The 18,551-nt window shown below is 31.3% G+C and overlaps 3 protein-coding genes and 1 long non-coding RNA gene across 4 annotated transcripts; all 4 read right to left on the bottom strand.

Moving 5' to 3' along the window:
• Window positions 1–885: 885 nt before the first annotated feature.
• LOC140879418 (uncharacterized) lies at window positions 886–4,034 on the bottom strand. The gene is made up of 4 exons (XR_012149412.1): window positions 3,969–4,034; window positions 2,079–2,199; window positions 1,325–1,399; window positions 886–999 (listed from the first exon to the last, which is right to left on the bottom strand). It is a non-coding gene; the product is annotated as an uncharacterized lncRNA (long non-coding RNA).
• Window positions 4,035–6,392: 2,358 nt separating this feature from the next.
• Window positions 6,393–7,319, bottom strand: LOC140879257 (uncharacterized). Its single transcript, XM_073282938.1, has one exon. The coding sequence runs from the start codon at window positions 7,317–7,319 to the stop codon at window positions 6,393–6,395; it is 927 nt and encodes a 308-aa protein (XP_073139039.1).
• A 289-nt stretch (window positions 7,320–7,608) lies between these two features.
• On the bottom strand, window positions 7,609–8,568 carry LOC140879256 (uncharacterized). Its single transcript, XM_073282937.1, has one exon. The coding sequence runs from the start codon at window positions 8,566–8,568 to the stop codon at window positions 7,609–7,611; it is 960 nt and encodes a 319-aa protein (XP_073139038.1).
• A 24-nt stretch (window positions 8,569–8,592) lies between these two features.
• On the bottom strand, window positions 8,593–10,398 carry LOC140879255 (uncharacterized). The gene is made up of 3 exons (XM_073282936.1): window positions 9,811–10,398; window positions 9,536–9,716; window positions 8,593–9,455 (listed from the first exon to the last, which is right to left on the bottom strand). Exons 1-3 carry the CDS (start codon window positions 10,396–10,398, stop codon window positions 8,593–8,595), a joined length of 1,632 nt encoding a protein of 543 aa, XP_073139037.1.
• Window positions 10,399–18,551: the final 8,153 nt, after the last annotated feature.

The raw sequence follows: 18,551 nt of genomic DNA, 5'->3' as shown, positions 1-18,551 counted from the left end.
ATCTTCTATGTGCAACGCGTGTGCCATAAAATTTTAAATATCATGATTTATATGTGTGTAATAAATAATTTATGAAATATTTGATTTAATTATGTTAATTTACAGAACCAATAAAATATGATAAAAAAATATTACAAATAAATGATGTCTATGGGTGAAATAAAATTTTAAGAATTGAAATGTTTGTACGAAAATATCATAATTATATACACAACACATTTCATTAAATTCAAGCCACAAATGACTCATATTACTGGAATTTATTCATGAAAGTAATAGTACGTTTCAAACAATCAGTTTGAAAACACAAATCAGGTACCGGACCTCAAGGTAATCGGGCATAAAACCCCATACTCAAATAATTCGATCCGTGTCCACCCCTAACCGTGTGCGTTTGCCATCGGAACCACCAAGTCTTGTACCGACTTAACATCATAAATATGGAAGAAACATCTTATTCATTTGACCTGGTGTCTCGAACAGACAACCGACTAAATTATATTTGGGGAGAAGATGGATGGATGGATGGATCCACAGCACACCACAATCTGAATCCTAACATAACTAATTCAATATCTTAAAAAACAAAGTAATAGTACGTTTCAAACAATGAGTTTGAAAATAATATAGGCATAAAAATATGTTTAATTATGAAGAAATAACTACAATATTAATCCATAGACAAAATCTTCACATAAAAATTCAATCTTCGACATCTAAAAAACTAAAAAACCCAACTTAAGGCAACACATAAAGAGCAAAAGAGAAATAGAAGACTATAAACTGTTGTCATAGGTTCTTCAAATCTTATTTGAGGTTTTTGAAGTGGTAAAATTTTTGGAAGCCCACATTAAAAAAATGTACATTTATTAAAGAGTCTAAGAACAAAACAAAATATTCATATGATAGAATTGAAAATCAACACAAAGAAATAAAAATTTCAAAGCTTCGCTAATTGCTTTGTGCTCAGGAACCATGACTTCAATGGAATAAATAAGCCTGAAAATGGGTTAGAAGTGTGATTGTCAGCAACATACAATCTGTCATCCTTAATTAAATAGTAATAGTAAAATTACAATATACGAATAAGAGACAAAGTCACGAACGTTTCCGATGATAGTTTCTTTTGTTTGATAACCTGAATTAACTAATCTTGCTCAATGTGATCATGAAATTATCAATCATTTTTTGGAGATCACCTTCAAATTTTCCCAAATTATTGTTTAAATGGTGCCACGAAAAGAAAATGTTATTGCATTTCACACAACCTTAGTAGCCAAAAATAGAAAATTTAAAAGAAAAAAAGAACAAATAGTATAGTAACGTGTGTTGTTTCCATGTACGGAAAATAATTGACTTCCGTTCTCCCTCATTGTTGTCCCATATTTCAATATTTAAACTGCAATATCCAAAGTAAAAAGTATCAATATGAAATCTATCTATAAGATACAGTAATCATTCGTAGATTAAAGATCTAAAATTGACATATTACTAAAATACCACAAAGAAAGTTCGAAGCTGAAAGGATTGAAGGTGATTCCAGTAGCAGGAAACTCAGCCAATTACCATGCAAACTGTTCTCTACCAATCCTCTTTTTTCTGTAATTTATGAACATCAATGATATACCTAGTATGGAATTCCATGGTAATTGGACGATTGAAGGAATAAATGGAGTATTAGGTGGAATTTTTCAGTTTGGATGATTTTGAATAAGAATATAGTTAAAAGCATAATTACTCATTTGTTGTCATCCGCTACCACCTCAAGGTGTTCAGAGTGAATTCATGTTGGTCAAATTTCATAAGAATGATTTATTTTTTTAATGTTCAATCGGCAGTTAAAACAAAACTAAAATTCAATAAAACAGATAAAAGTACACCAATCTGTTAGTGTTTACCATTTCATGATCTAAACTGCCTTCCTAGTCTCCACTCGGAGCCCAAATAAAGATGCTAACACATACCTACAACTTAGGTTCTGCGAAATGTTGGATACTTTGAATCCCCAATGAACCAACTCAGAGTGATATGCAGATTCAGGATACACAGATATATGCCTACACACATAAGAAATTAACCTGATCGTCTGAGAATCTTTTTGAATGAGATGATAATGATCCAGATTCCTGAGCTTTCTGTTTCACAGCTGGGACTTCTCTCTGAAGACTTTATCCGTCATCACCAATTTCTTTGATCCATCTGACAAACACATCAACTTCACACTCTTTTTTGATAAACTTTCTCTTCAATTTCAACCTTTATTTAGCCACAACAAATCGAAACCTGTCCCATATCTACATTGGACACCATTCGGTCCAAGGTTCACAAAACTTCCATCTATGAAAAGTCGTATTAATGCTCAAAGATGTTCTCAACATCTATTCTTTTATGCATCAAAAAGTATTACAAATTCAATAAAAAAAAGATAAATGAAAAATTTGACATGAAAAGGGTGTTATAGCTTCAAATTTCCTAGGAACATATTACTAATTTGATCGTGCAAAAATAAACAAACATAATATTAATCAAAAGTGTCTCACAACTTCAATCCAATACTGAACTGTCCTTGCGAAAGGATTGCTAACTCGATAAAATAAAATCGGAGAAATCTGCATTTGAGGTGAAAATAAAATAAAGGGAACAAATTTAGCACGCAAACATTGACGTCCTCTTTCAAAATCATGATATTGAATAAAAGAAGAGCAATGTATGAGGGTGAAAATAAAAGAAAGGGAAACAATAACAGAATCGTATGAGGGAAAAAAAATAAACATTGGATTCCAATTTCTAAATCCTTCCATTGTTGACTACGATTTTTAGCACATTTCTCTCAACATGTCCATCCCAATAGATACGCTCAAACAATAAATAAAAAAAATTGAAAATCAAATTAAAATGGAACAAATACTGACAGAATATTGAAGGAAAAAAATATCAAACCTTGAAAAATTGGATGAATCCAAAGTCGGTCCAAGTTATGAGAGGTGAGTGTGTGCTTTATTTCAAGATTCTTGATTAACATAATAAGCATGTGTTTGAATCAGAATATTTAATTTAAAGAAGATTAAAGATATTGCTTGTCATGTATCAAATATCTAAACTCTCATGATTAGAGAAATAAACAAAATAGAGTAATATAATAGTGTACGACTTAACATAAGTATTAAAATATTCAAGAAATTGAGGATGAGAATTATCAGTACACCCAAGCTTGGGATATCTGGCGGTTCTTTGTCCACTCTGGTTCCTAAACAAAATATGTAAATAATATGTGGTTGCATTACTATAAGCGTAAATATAATAAATAACAGACGATGAAATTTTTCATCGGAAGGTATTATGGCAAAAACATTATTAGGATTAATTTCAATTTGAAACAAATATAGGCACCACATTGATTAAAGATAGCAAAATACCAAAGAAGACCATCAACCAATGAAATCCACAAACACACTATCAAAATCTATATGGAAGATTTTGCCAAAAAAGAGTTAAATTAAAAATATGAAAATGACAAATAAATCTAGCAAACAATTAAATTAAAAAAAACGGTAATAGTCAAGTGTGTTGATATTCAACATAACTAAAAAAATCGGCAATACTTAAGAAGTCTTGGCATATAAAAAAAATTGATTGGAACACTAAATAGTTCACCATATGTACCTGGAAATCAACCTTTTCATGGTATTAAATCCTTTGAAATTAAAAACCAAATTAAAATGACTGTAATCCATATTGATGTTATGAGTAAAAATCGCAAGCATAAAAGAATTGATTTTATTCATTATTTGAAAAAGAGTAGATTTTGCAACATTCTCAATTAACGAAAGAATTCAAAGTTAGAGAAAAATAATAACGTAGATAATAAATTTTTAAAGTAAAATATAAAATTAAAAATTTAAAGAAACAAATCAGATTTGAAATTCATAACTTAAAGAATCAAAAACAAATATTTGAGGCTACATTACCTTGGGTGCATAAATGGTGACGACAAAGATGATGTGTTGAGAGGAGAGGAACGAATATCACGATCTGAAAACAATCCATACAAAAATCAAAAATGAAATCATAATATAACATAGACGGAGCGCAGAGACAGAGCGCTTACCTTTGGTGCAGAAACGGTAGGGTAAATATGATCACGATATGATAAAAATCTAGAGGAGTAAATAAATTAACCGTGTTTGTTTGGATGAGAGGTTTCAGGGATAATGGGCTGATGTAGAAATCAAATTAACCGTGTTTGATTAAGTTGCTTTTACGTGTGGAGAAGAAAAGCGTTCTCACTTCCTTCATTTTCTCCACCTAATTGTGATTTTTTTAGATTTGTTTCAATTATTTAATCTCTTAAGGGAAATAAATACAATATCAGAAAACATAAACATGCGCTTCAAAATCTCCAAACACTACAACACTTGAAACATTGTCCAACAAACATCCTCTGGAGTTTTTTGCATAGAGTTTCATCACCAATTATCCAACTATATTTGTAAGGATTTTGTTTAAATTTACAGGTCAAATATGTTTATCCATAAGCTATCCAAGATTATGCGCATAATCTGGATTTATGACATGGTAACAACAACTTGGAATTGAATGTTATCTAAATTCTGTCAAGAAACCGCAATTGAATATTTGAAAATATACCTTCTTTCCAAGAATAACAACACCAGGCTTTCCTTGAATCACCATATACTTGTGGTTTCCCAGGTATAATCCAGTGGTAGCAAGAAATTCAGGCTCCTTTGCAATGTTAAAAATCTCCTTGGGTTTGAACGACATGTAAACAGCCACATAAATGTCATTAACAACATGATTTTTGAAAGTTTTCAAATTGAAGCAACAAAACGGCATAAACCAAATTTGAACTTGAAAATTTCAAATCCAATTCACATATTTTTCTAACCAACAGTTAAGGAGGATTAATTCAACAACCAAATTTTATGGAGAAATTTTGTCAAATAGTTGATGATTTTAAGGGTAAGTTGATGAAATATTAGTTAACTTGAGTTGAAGGGTAAGTTGATGAAATATTAGTTAACTTGAGCGATGAATATTTAATATTTTTTTGATGAAAATGATGGCAGACCTTATATATGTGTTTTTCTTTGGAAGATAACGGTAAAAAGATGGTAAGATGAAAAGTTACATGCAGTGGTAAATGGGAAGTTTTCGTAGTGGGTTGGCACATAAAAAACTGATTGATTATTTTTGGAGAAGATAATAGTGGATACATTTTTTTACCCACATTGTGACACAGTACATTATGGTTATTGAAAGAGGATATTATTGAAAAAATGACATACCTACACTTCAATAAATTAGTCTGTGGTCCACATCTTGTAGAAAATATTAAGAGATAGTAAGAGATATCAACTTGGAATTGTTAAATAAAGTATTTTTTTTATTTTTTGAACTCCCTAACTATGAAAAAACCTTACGTGATGATGTTCACGTGGATGTTTTCTATGTTGGTATGTAGTGGTTGTCGAACTGCAAAATACAAATATTTTTTATGATGATTTGTAGTGTATTGAAATATTTGATAATGTAGTAGGTGTTGTAGTATGAATGATGTTTCTTACGACGTCAATATCATGATCGTTAGTGCGTCTGATTTTTTTCCTATCACCATAAATAACATGTCAATTAAATTATGTATGTAGATAATAAATCTTTTCACATAATTGTGGTCTGTATTGAGTAATAGGTGTACCTAAATAATGTGTTTTCCACCGTTTGTCTTCTAGCCGCTATGCCTTTCTGCTCCATTATTACGTGAGACCAATTAAAATTAGATTTGTCAAAGAACGCATATTGTAGAAAACAATTAGTATTTGAACGCGTACGTCCGTTGAATCCCATCCTTCTACCCACGCAATTCGCTTGTTGCTGTAAGAAAGGAACGTAAATATACAAAAAATTATATAGGGAAAAGTTATGTTACATAAATTTTAAAAAATAAAAAGAAGAAGAAGAAGAATTGTGTTATAAGACACATATTGACTTACACGTGTTTTTTTAATTTCTGAACAATTCTTAAAATCACTCTCCCGAAGTCGTATGCATTTATACCTATTGTAGTTTTCCATCCCGGACTAATCACTTGAAATCTTCGAGGCTAAAATGTTTTTAAAGTTAAATTAATCATAATCATATTTGAATTTTGCAATATTTAAAATAAAATTTTACCCTATAAGATTGAGCAGGAGGTGTATGTCGACATGTAGTAGTATCCTCAATAACAGTTTTTTCATCAGCCACCAAAGTTTCGGAAAAATGAATTTGGTCATCTGCATAGCAAAATAAACTGTTTGATTTTGTAACAATTTGTAGATAAAAATTTATTTTTATTTTTTGTAAGGATAGTTCACTGACTCTAAGTTGTTGTATCAAGGAATGTTAGGTAATAACACATCTTTGTAAACGACATTTCTTGTGTAAACACCATTGTGAGATTGTAGATTTCCGTCTTTGACCAAAATTTTAGTACATTGTTGAGAAACTCCTCTTGAAAGAGCGACATATAGCTGCCCATGGCTGAACACATGATTCCGAAGAAAGATCCCAACATTTGGTATTGTTTGTCCTTGTGATTTATTTATTGTAAGAGCAAAACTCAATCTCAATGGAAATTGTCTACGTGTCAACTCAAACGGCAATCCAGAATTTTCTTCACTTTTCAAAGGCATTCTATGAATAAAGTATCTGGTACCCTTATGTGGACCTGTTATGATCTCTGCATCAATAAAGTTTCTTCCAAGATTGCGGCATATTAATCTTGTCCCGTTACACAGGCCTAGTTCAGGAGCAACATTTCGCAGTAACATGATTGGGCAACCTACTTTTAGTGAGATTATATAAGGTGGCAAACCACTTGGACTTAGAGAATTCAAGAACTCTTCTTGAAAAAGATTGTTATTGTCATCTTCAATGGAGTCCCAAGATGTATACACTCTTTCTTCTCCTGGAAATTTTGAGATGAGCATTTCATTGATTTTATCAACATCACAGTTTTTTGGGGTAATAATGGCTCTGCCAACCATGTAGTTTGCATCGTTTACATGATTGATCATATTTGGAAAAACAAAATCAATCAACTTGTCAATTGATTCTTCATTCTCCCATTGTATGACCATGGAATCAGGCAATTTTATAAAGTCTCCATTGATTGTATGCTGCAAACCGTTGTCTATCCTCAACAGAAACTCTGAAAACTCAGTATCTTGTGCAGATCTCATATTTTGTTGAAGACGTAATACATTGACACGATGCCAGAATGTTGACCTTGAAATGCTTGCAGCAATTTGTTCTCTCATAGTTCCCGTTTAACAACTGGCAGTACTTGTCGAAAATCTCCACCAAAAACCATAATTTTTCCTCCAAATGGCAACTGATTTTCCATAATATCTTGAAAAGTTTTGTTGACAGATTCGAAAGCATAACAGTTTGCCATTGAAGCCTCATCCCATATTACTGCTGTTGCACGCCTTTTTAACTCAGCAAGATCTGACTGTTTTTTTATCGTACAAAGGGTTGATGTTGTTGGTTTAAGTGGAATTTTTAGACGTGAATGTGCTGTCCTTCCCCCAGGCAACAATGTTGCAGCTATTCAGAAGTCTCTACGGCAATTATAATTTTTCCTCTCTTTCTGAGATGAGCCAAAATTGTACGGTAAAGAAAGGTCTTTCCAGTGCCTCCTGGACCATCAATAAAGAATAGTTTTGGTTGGTTGCACATAATGCTTTGTATGACAGAATCAAATGTCAATTTTTGTTGAGCATTCAAATGTTCAATACATCTCAAATCCTCATCTGAAATTTGAATTGAAAGCTCATCTTCAATTATTCTTGGAAGTGGGTGGTCTGATAAAAACGCTATATTTATTGATGGCAAATCAAAATCATCGAGCATTTTTTTGTATTGATGCAACAATCTTCGTATCTCAAGAAGCAATTTATTTGTGATGAATTCACTATTAGATGAAATGGATCTTCCATAATCTTCAGACATATATGTGTGGAACTCATCCCAAAGTTCACGAACCTTTGTTGGTTGGCAAAACACCAAGATGGAGACAAATAATCTTCTCAATGACGATGGCATTTTAACTGAGCAAGCTTCGATCAGACAATGGTGCACATAATCATCATGTTTCAGAAGTCCCCTAATTTCAGCTGCTTCTTTAAAGTTTGTGTATACATTTCCATTCACAGTCATCAAATAATCAAAAGATTTCGGACCTGGAACATGATTGAGAAGTATGCGAAGATAAAATCTCTCACCTTCTGATGGGGACACAACATATATCCTTCCAACTACTTGATTTTGGCTTCTTCGAGGAACCCATTCTTTTCGAGATTGTATCCAAGTGAAATATTGTGGAAATTCCCTATATAAGTATTTTCCAGTCAATTCAGGAACACAATTCATTTGAAAAAATTCTTTGAGCATGGTCTTTGTGTTTACATCATTTGCAAGTACATCACTTATGTTTTGGTTTGAGTGAAATTGAATGGAATGCTGGTTTGGTAGATGTAATTGCAACCTAATTACAGCAGGATACATCCTACTAAAGTCAAATGAGAAAATTCACCACAGAGCTTCAGGCACGGAGATCCATCTTCCATCAACATATTGTTGTATTTCATCAAGATTATGTCCATTATGTACCTCTAATGCAACTCGGTCAGGTCCTTTATGAATGTATTTGTATATGTACTTAACACATTTGATACCGCCACAAACTTCAACATTTATGTGACAATCATATTTCAACAAAAGCCACGGATTATAAGGGACGACCCAGCCGTTGTCAACCTTGAATTGATCATTTTCATATATTTGTACTTGTGTACCTTCACGTCTTCGATACAAAGGGTATGAATCCATTCCTCGAGAAGTATGTAACACAAATGGTTTTGGAAATTTTTTCTTACATTTTCCATCTCTCATACACGGAGAATTAGGATTGAGTGCTCCACATGGTCCGTGTATCATATGATGGATAACAACTTCATATAGATTGGGTTCCTCTGTTTGTGAAGGTATTTCAGCACGCACTATTGAGTCAAATTCATCAGGTGTTTGCAGCTTATCGGTATTCTGAAAAATGATCAGCATATGCGCATGTGGCAATCCCCTTTTTTGGTACTCAATGACATATGAATAAGATTGAACTTTTCCCAACACTCCTCTATCCACAATGTCTTTCTTAAATTCCTCAAATTTGGATTTGAATATCCTTGTAATTAAATCAGGACGGTCTTGAGGAGATTGCCCATGATATAATTGATTTTTTATCTCGCTCCAATTTGGATTGCATGTCATTGTAATCATTAGATCTGGTTTTCCATAAGTCTGTACCAAAGTCATTGCATCTTGATATCGTTGGTACATATCACGTGGACTTCCACTAAAAGATGATGGAAGTACAATTCTATGACCAACATTTCCTGTATATTATAGGTGTTAGTCATATTAAGTTAGAAAATATACACTAAATAATAATATTATGTTTATGAAGGTACCATACCTGCATTGTTTTCTCCCCCATCTAAACAATCTTGTAGTCCTTGGTAAAGTTCAGACCGAATGTTACGTTGATTAGAACGTATCCACCTCAGTCTTTGTGTTTCAATCTTGACATAGTTATTGACTACATATTGTTGCAATAGACGTCCTCGAAGCAGTAATGTTGGAGAATTTTCCCGTATCTATTGTTAAAGTTTATTAACATCAATTGAATAGTGAAATTAAATTATTTATAGTTGGCTAATAACTGTAGAAAATGCAGGATGTGTTGCTAACCTGTAGCATATATGCATAGTAGTTTAAGCATGTTAATCGGGTACCATCCATATTTCTGCTGTTAATATCCCAACCATATGTTCCGTAGGGCAAAAGAAGTGGGTATTGTAAGGGGTCATAGTATCCAACTATATCTTGAATATTCATAAGATATCCATCGATTCCTTGTATGAAAATATCTCTGCTTCCCAAGTTCTCTGGGGATTCGTTGTCGACAATAACAACTGAAACTTGAGAAGCAGTTGGTAGACTGTATTGATGTTGATTAGGGGCTTGTTGTTTAATGATGATCTTGCATTTAGGTATGTCTTGACGTTGACCTATTTGTCGAAAGACATTAACAAATGGATTATGTTGATCAAGAATGTTTTGTATCTTGATCAACAAATCTTGCCTGAGCTCGCTATTTTCTTGAAGTCTATTATCTACCTCATGGTCTATGTCAACAATCCACATTTGCAGATACCTTGGTCTACAATTTTCACGAGGTAGAAGACTTCCGATCGAGTGATATATTGCACCATGTGCACGAAATGTGTAAATCCCATTTGCACCAGTTGCTAAGGTTTGGTCTATATTGACCCCCATTGACGTGAATGAGAAAACATGATTATATGCTCTTATCCACTGCAAAAAGTGTCTGCTTTGTTCATTGTCTCCAGCAAACAGTTGTTGGAATTCATTTGGTGAAGGAATAGATTCTAGCTTTGTCCGTCCATTTCTACAACATAGTTGTGATGTTTCGCCATGGAATAACAAAGCTTGACAATGTAGACAATTTGTTGTGTCCGGTAGTCGCCATTGATAATGTGGTAGAGATTCATTGAATTCTCTTGCTAGATTACAATACCGACGTGGGCGCCGATATTGTTGAACCCTAATATCACTGTTGTTTGTTGTAAATCTATTTCCTGTGGTCATATTAAAAATAAATATTGGATTATCAAAATTGAAATACTTTGATTTTTAATTTTAAATTTATGAGTAAGGAATTTATTTACTCGTATATGTCCATTGTCCATATATTAAATTATCAACGAAACTTTTAAAAAATTAAAATTAAGAAATTTATGTAAATGGGTAACAATGGATGAGATCGTAAAGTGCAATGAGTTTTCTTACCTCAAATTAAAGATCGACATCTTATCCATGATAAATGTAGATATCATTAAATAAAGCAAATGAAGATTCAATCAATGCATCCAATAAATAGATAAATTAAAATCTTATTAATTTTTTTAACTTATCTTTCTTATATATACAACATGTGTTGCCAACTTGTCATTTAGTTATCTTTTTAACTAATTCATTTTGTAATTTGAGTTTGGTTTAACTATTTAATGGCTTTAATGGTATATTTTTTCGTTCCATATATATTTTAGTACATTAAAATTTTTTATGGCAGTAATTATATTGACATAGGATGTTTTTAGTGATTGTCAGTTCATGCTGTTTGGCTATCACAAATACTTTTGACATGTTTCGTATGTGTTATTTATTTAATTTTACTATTCTATTTATGTTTCTTATTAATATATATATTATTAATATTTATTGTTTTTCATTTTGTATCAGTTTGTTTTCTTTGAGTGTTTATGACATTATATAGGATTTACGAAAATTCATTGTTAACTCTGTTCACAGAGCAACAACTATCTATCTTTATTGATTGACCATAATTCAATATGGATCATTTTTTTTAATTTTTGGGACAAAATTATCTATCTTTATTTTTTAAAATCACCATTAATCTTTGTTGATAATTTGATCGTCTTCTAATATGTATCTTTTCTCTACTTTGAAAAAATTTCATTGTCATTGTGTTCTGAAAGACATGGTAGAGTCTCTGTTTCAAGCATTGACGGAATTAGGTCTTCAAAGAGAATGATTATAATATGGAAGTCCTTCCATTCTACTTTTTTTTTTTCATTTATATGGTTTAATGCCTTTCTCATTACCTTGGGTGTTCTTTACTTGAAGGCTTTGGAGGCCTTGGTCATAGTTTTTATCCGCAATTTTTGGAAATCAAGTTAAAGTTATTGCTAAATGGATTTCTTTAACGCCCTGTCATTTCTATGATTTTTTTTTAAAAATATGGTTCTTCGTTATTTTTCAGCAATTTTTTTTGTGTCAAAGTATTGAACTCACTATACTAACTTAAACAGAAGCTGAGAGAGAAGCTTCTCAATTGATGCTAGCAACTGAGAAATGTTCGATGAAGCTATTCGATGAATGCTAGGAACTGACATTTTTCAGTTGCTAGCATTCATTTCAGCAATTATGTTGTGCAAAGTATAGAACAGCTTCATCGAACATTTTTCATTCTCAATCATTTTGAATACATTTAATATTTTTGTTATAAAAATACGATATTTTCACATATACAAAAATGTTACTTCAATTTATAAATTTTTTTAATTTACTCTTTAAATATTAAAGTTTATAATTTTAGGTTTATTTAATTTACATATTTGTTATTCTTTAAGTTAATGGCAATCATTTTATTCTAAATAATATTGTAACATAAACATGAAAAAAATACAGTTTTGATATCAAATTTATTTTCATAGAATTTTAGTATCTTCTTGATTTTTCCTACTAAATGGTGTTTGACTTCTGTTTGAATTTCATAATAGATAATTTTTTTTTATACAATATTAATTGACTACAAATTTGTTAGTAGGTATTCAATTTTTGTTGTCATCTACATCAGTAGGTTGGATTATTTTTTTTTTTTTTTTGCTTCTAAATTTAAATTTCATTTTAAAAATGTATAAGTTCACTTTATATTTTTTAATCTCTTATTATTTTATTAGCATAAAAATCGTTCATTAGTTTCGGTATTTTAAGTTTAAAATCTGAAATGCAGGAATCTCTTTAAAGTGTAAATAAAAGAGTGCTTATTTCGTGAAACATGTATATATTAGGATCGTGTTTCAAATTTTTTAAGTTCAACACCTTTTAAAAAAGTTATATGATCATCTGTATACATGTGTATAAAATATTTTAGTTATGTTATTTAACTGCATTAAATTTATTTTGTGAACATATATTAAGGAAAATGTTTGTCACATTTTTTGGTCAAACGCAATGCGTGTGACACGGTTGTTAGTATTAAATAAATATTTGTGGAAATTTTTTTAGTTTTAAATGAATATATGAGGTTTATTAAAGACAGTAATGTGAAGCATAGTAGTTTATAAGTTTATATTGAATGTTATGTATTATAAAATATATATTAAAAGTGTGGAGTATATATAATAAAAAAGTTATATTTTTGCATTTATGCAATGAATTCAAACGTAAAAATTTCCATCATATATTTTTAGTATTGAGCGATTTTATATAAAAAGTTACCTTGATGTTCAAAATTTGTTGGATGTTGTGCGCTAGTAGTTCCTGTCTCAAAGTTTGATGAGAAAGTGTGATTTGATGTTGCTTGTACACAACAAATTTGTCTCAATGTAGCTGTATCAGGACCTGGTATGAAGAACAAAAAATTAGAATTGTATTTCTACTATCTAAAATTGTAGTAATGAACGATTATATGTAATAAGTTACCTGGTGGTTCAATATTTGTTGGATGTCCGCTACCACCTCCTGTCTCAAAGTTTGCTGAGAAAGTGTGATAAGGTATTGTTTCTATACGACATATTTGTCTCATTGTAGGCGCATCAGGACCTGGAGTTAACAAAAAAAAAAAAAAAAAAGGTCATTTGTGTTTGTATATAATATTAAATAAGTATATGGGGAAATTTTCTTATTAACAATTGAATAAATGAAGGTTTATTAAAGACAATAATTAAAGCTGAGTAATTGAAATTTTTATATTGCAATTAATATTTTTTTAAAAGATGCTTACATAATTGATCGGAGTTTGGTATTATTTGAACATTCATTGAAGTTGTTGCAGTAAAGTTATTGATGGAGACATGAGAATCATCTGCTGTGGATAAGGCTGTGGATGAGGTAAGATTAGGATATCTTCTTCTTCGGTAATATTCTCTACGCCGAGCTAAATAGTTGGATCTTTCTTCTTCGTTCATTGAATGTCTTCTGTTACGATCAGATGTTCTCCGTTGCTGAAGTCTTTCTACATAACATCATATGGACGTAAAGTTATTTGTGTGCATTTGCGTGGGTAAGCATAATTTAATTAACATAATTTTAAATGTTTAATTTGAAAATTAATATTCTGTATTGGGGAGCTTAAATTTTGTGCATAGTGAAGCATACCTTGGCGGTTAGAAGTAGAATCCGAGGAATTAATGGCCGTTGAGTTTTCAATAGTTTGTATAACTGATTGATTTCTTATTGCATAATTTGATCGACGTTGTTGGAGGTAATTGTGTCGTTGTTCTTGCGCCATGGCATTTCTTCTATTAAGTTCACGAATTGTACGTAGCTGACGTCGTTCGACACTGTTTTGATTGGTATGAGAAGGAGAGCGAGGCATTGTTGTGTCCTATATAGCATTTCACAGTAACAAATAAGTTAAAATCCAAATAAATTAGAAATTTGAAATATAAGTAAAGAATGATGTAGAAATCAGATGTACAAAATCTCATTAACATATATTGATGGACTACATAAAATAATAATTACTAAAAAAAACAGATAATACGTGAAGAAAAATGAAAGAATACATAAAATTATGTTTTAGTTTTTAATTTTTGAATGACAGATGAAATAAAATAAATACATAAACAAAGTTAATATATTTCTTACAGTTAATAACCCATAAATAAAATATTTATGGTAATTGAGAAAGTTTTTGGAAATTATTGTTGTTCAGAATCACGTACTCACTTTTTAAATTTAATGACTTATTTCTACAAACATGTAATGTACATCACTTGCAAATTTAAAGAGTATAATGCATGAATTGAATGAAATAAAGTAAATATAGATTCAGATAAGGTACACAGTTTATCTGAATTAGTAATGAATGAGGTCAATATTTATTGTTTAGGAAAAAACATTAAAAGTGGATAAACTCAGTTATGCGGTAATATTTATGCATGGTAGATAGAATTTTATTAGTTATTTTAACATATTATAGTATTTCTTAAAAATAAAAAATCAACTTACGCTACTCATCATTACAATGGAAAAGCACTTACTTCTTTGTCTACTTTTGAGTTATTGACGATGGTAGGCTTTTTTATGATAGGCATGCAGTAATAATCTCGAGTTATCCAAGATAAATACTACTCCACTAACTGATAATCAAGAGTTCAGATGTGTCAAGGGCAAATTCAATTTAATTTTCTCCAAAAAATGTTCACGTTTGTCATAGTTAGTGTGATCTCGAGGACTTAAAATTTTCACAACAAAACTCAGTTTTTTTCGCTCAATTGTTTCCAATTATTTCGAGTAACTCAGAGCTCAAACTAAGATATGTGCTCAAATTTTCTCACAAATCAAATTTTCACCAACTATTTTTGTAGTGCATTTGAGGCCGAGTCTAAGGTAGGGTAGCTTCCCAGTCCAAATTCCATAAGCAATGATTGATGTTGGTCAATATTATTAAACAATTAATTAAAAAAGAGTTTCTCTAAGATTTTCCAGTTCAATTTCTGCCTTCTATGATTGTGTCACTCTTATTCTATTTCGTACCAAAAGTTTTGAGCTGAAAAAGGTAAATTTTAGCATAATCAGAATTTAGACGATGAAATTGAATCAGCATGCCAAAATTCACAATTCATGAATAAATGAATAAAAGCTCGGAATTAACAGAAAAAGGCGAGAAAAGCATGTGGAAAGAAGTTTCCTCACCTAAACGCGTTTGCCAAACACATAGAAATGGAACAATCCATAAAGAACAGAAGTTCTCGTAACCTATTATGAATCGAAAATAGGAACCCACTAAAATGTATGATCAGGAACCATTAATAAATAATTTTTTTTATTCCAGAAACAAAAAGAACAGATTTTCTCGTGACCCATTATGTATGAGAACCAAGAACCCATATAAATCTGAAATCACAAACAATTAACCATATAAATCTCAAAGCACTTACAATCTCAGAGACACGCAAACAAAATGAAGATTTAAGTAACCTGTAAACCTTGGAAGCTGCAAGCACTTAAATTTTTCAAATGATACAACGGATTTTACTCCCAAAAAAATTATCATAAAGTAAGAGTGTAGGACCTGAAGCTTTGAAAAATATTCATCATACACAGAAACAAAAAGCTGTAAATTATCGATTTCATAAATCAAGTACCAGGTTCTTTGGAGCGTGCTTGGTAGTAGATTTTCCAATTCGTTGTTCGTATGATTTTAGTGGCTTCGATTGAGAATACGATGTAATTTGAAAATAAGGGGTTGTAGAAAATAGAGGTGGTTTTGTCGAAGTGGAAGGTACAAACCGATCCTTGTTCATAGTTTTCTTCTTCCATGATGTCAGCCATGATGTGAGGCAGCCATGATGTGAGGAGGGATGAGATGGTTCTGTTCTTTGATTTAGGCGACACGAAGTGATGGTATTAGGAAGTGTAGGTTTTGTTTTGTTTTTTCTTATTTTTTAATAAAAATAATTTATTGAGCCATACCAAACGTACAAAACAGTTTCTTTCTAACCCTTAGCCTTTATTAAATAGTAAGAGATGTTACTGAGATCATTTAAGCTTGGAGATTCATTAGTGATAGATGTTTCATAAAAAACAATGTGAACTGATTCTTCAACTGTTAAAGATTTAGTATTGAATGCTCTATACGCTTTACTAACAGATGAGTATCCAAGAAACAAACCAGCATCTGATCTGACATCAAGTGCAATCAGATGAGTCTTACCATTGTTGTGCATGAAGCATTTACAACCAAATACTTTAAAGTATGATATCACTGGAACTTTACCATACCAGATCTCATAAGGTGTTTTTTCGACTTTCTTATTAATCATTGATCTGTTCTGAGTATAACAAGATGTGTTTACATCTTCTGTCCAAAACTTTTGAGAAATACCTGAATCAGCAATCATTGTTCTAGCAGCTTCCTTTAGAGTTCTATTTCTCCTTTCTGCAACACCATTTTGTTGTGGCATTCTAGCTGCAGAATACGCATGCTTGATTCCATGATTTTCAAGATAAGTAGACAGAGTTTGATTTGTAAACTCGGTTCCTCTATCACTTCTAATTTTATCAATCGTTTGAGATTTCTCATTTTGAAGTCTTAAAAGAAGTTTAATCAATTGGGTGGTAGTTTGATCTTTGGATTTTGAAAATATCACCCAAGTAAATCTCGAGAAATCATCAACAATAACTAGGGTGTACTTCATTCCCTCTAAGCTCATTACTGGTATAGGACCAAACAGATCCATGTGCAATAGTTCTAAGCTTTTTGAAGAAGATTTTCATCCTTTGTTTTTAAAAGATGATCTGATCTGCTTACCTAGTTGGCAGGCAGTACAAACTTTATCTTTTGAAAACTCGATTTTAGGCAGACCTGTAACCAATTCATGTTTACTCAGATTGGCTAAAGCTTTGAAGTTCAAGTGATTGAGTCTCTTGTGCCATAACCAATTTTGGTTCACCTTTTTTGCTACCAGACAAACAGAAGTGATTGGTTGATCCGACCAATTTACTTTATAAGTATTTCCACATCTTTTACCTGTCATAATGATTAGTCCAGATTGATCTTTTACATTGCAAGTGTGCTTTCAGAATTCTACACAGTAGTCATAGTCACACAATTGACTAATACTAATCAGATTATATTTCAAGTTCTCTACAAGTAATACATTTTTAATGCGAATATTTCCATGGATAAGCTTACCCTTACCCATGGTTATACCTTTAGAGTTATCTCTGAAAGTAATCTTGGGTCCTGATCCTGGAATGTAGTCCGATAACATTCTTCTGTCTCCTGTCATATGCCTTGAGCATCCACTATCCAAGTACCAGACTACTTGTGTTGTGAAATTTCCTCGCAAGCATACGAGTGTGAAGTTTTAATATAGTGAATAATTCAGATATCGATCCCACAGGGAGTAAAATGAAAATATTTAGTACTTGTAATTAGAATAGTCTAAACTTATCTAGAAAATCAAACTTTGAGAATTTTGCAATAAAAATAAATAATCAGATGATTTTAGATAGCACGCACACAACTTTCAAATAAATATCAATCAGAGAATAATGGTCTAGAGGTATAAATTTCACCTGGTTTCAACAACAGTCAATCCTAATTAATTAATCTTCATGAATTTCATTCAATTAATAGCCAAGAACACTTACGTGTATTATTTCCCTCTCCCGAGCAACAAATAATGTTTATCAACTACAATTCAATTTCAATATTCCTATTAAGAATTTATCGCATTGATCTATCACAAAACAATGTTCTTTTTAAAAGCTCTGTTAAATCATACACTCTCCCGAGCTGTATAAATAATTAACAGTGTAGTTTCTAATGTCTTATTCAAAATCCCCACTCCCGAGCAATGATTTCAAATAAATATAATAAATCAATTATTGATCAGATAATTGAAAAGACAATCACTTCTAGAAAAACAATTAATCTAGAAGAAATTCAATCCAATAAAATCAAGAATTCATGAAAGCTTCTACACCAGGTTCCATCCGACCTCTAGACTCTAAAAATTTAGTTCATAATAAAATTCTGAATAAAACAAAACATGTTCAGAAAATTCAACATAAATTCAGAATAAAATAAAAAGATAGAAAACAAATCCGTCGTCGATGCCGTGTTCGGGCTATCGAACTCCGTCTTTGTT

Source organism: Henckelia pumila, chromosome 2 (genome assembly GCF_033568475.1).
Source record: "Henckelia pumila isolate YLH828 chromosome 2, ASM3356847v2, whole genome shotgun sequence".
In the NCBI taxonomy this organism is placed as follows: Eukaryota; Viridiplantae; Streptophyta; class Magnoliopsida; order Lamiales; family Gesneriaceae; genus Henckelia; species Henckelia pumila.
Note: the sequence above shows the minus strand (reverse complement) of the source record. Positions and strands in the feature narration are given on the sequence as shown.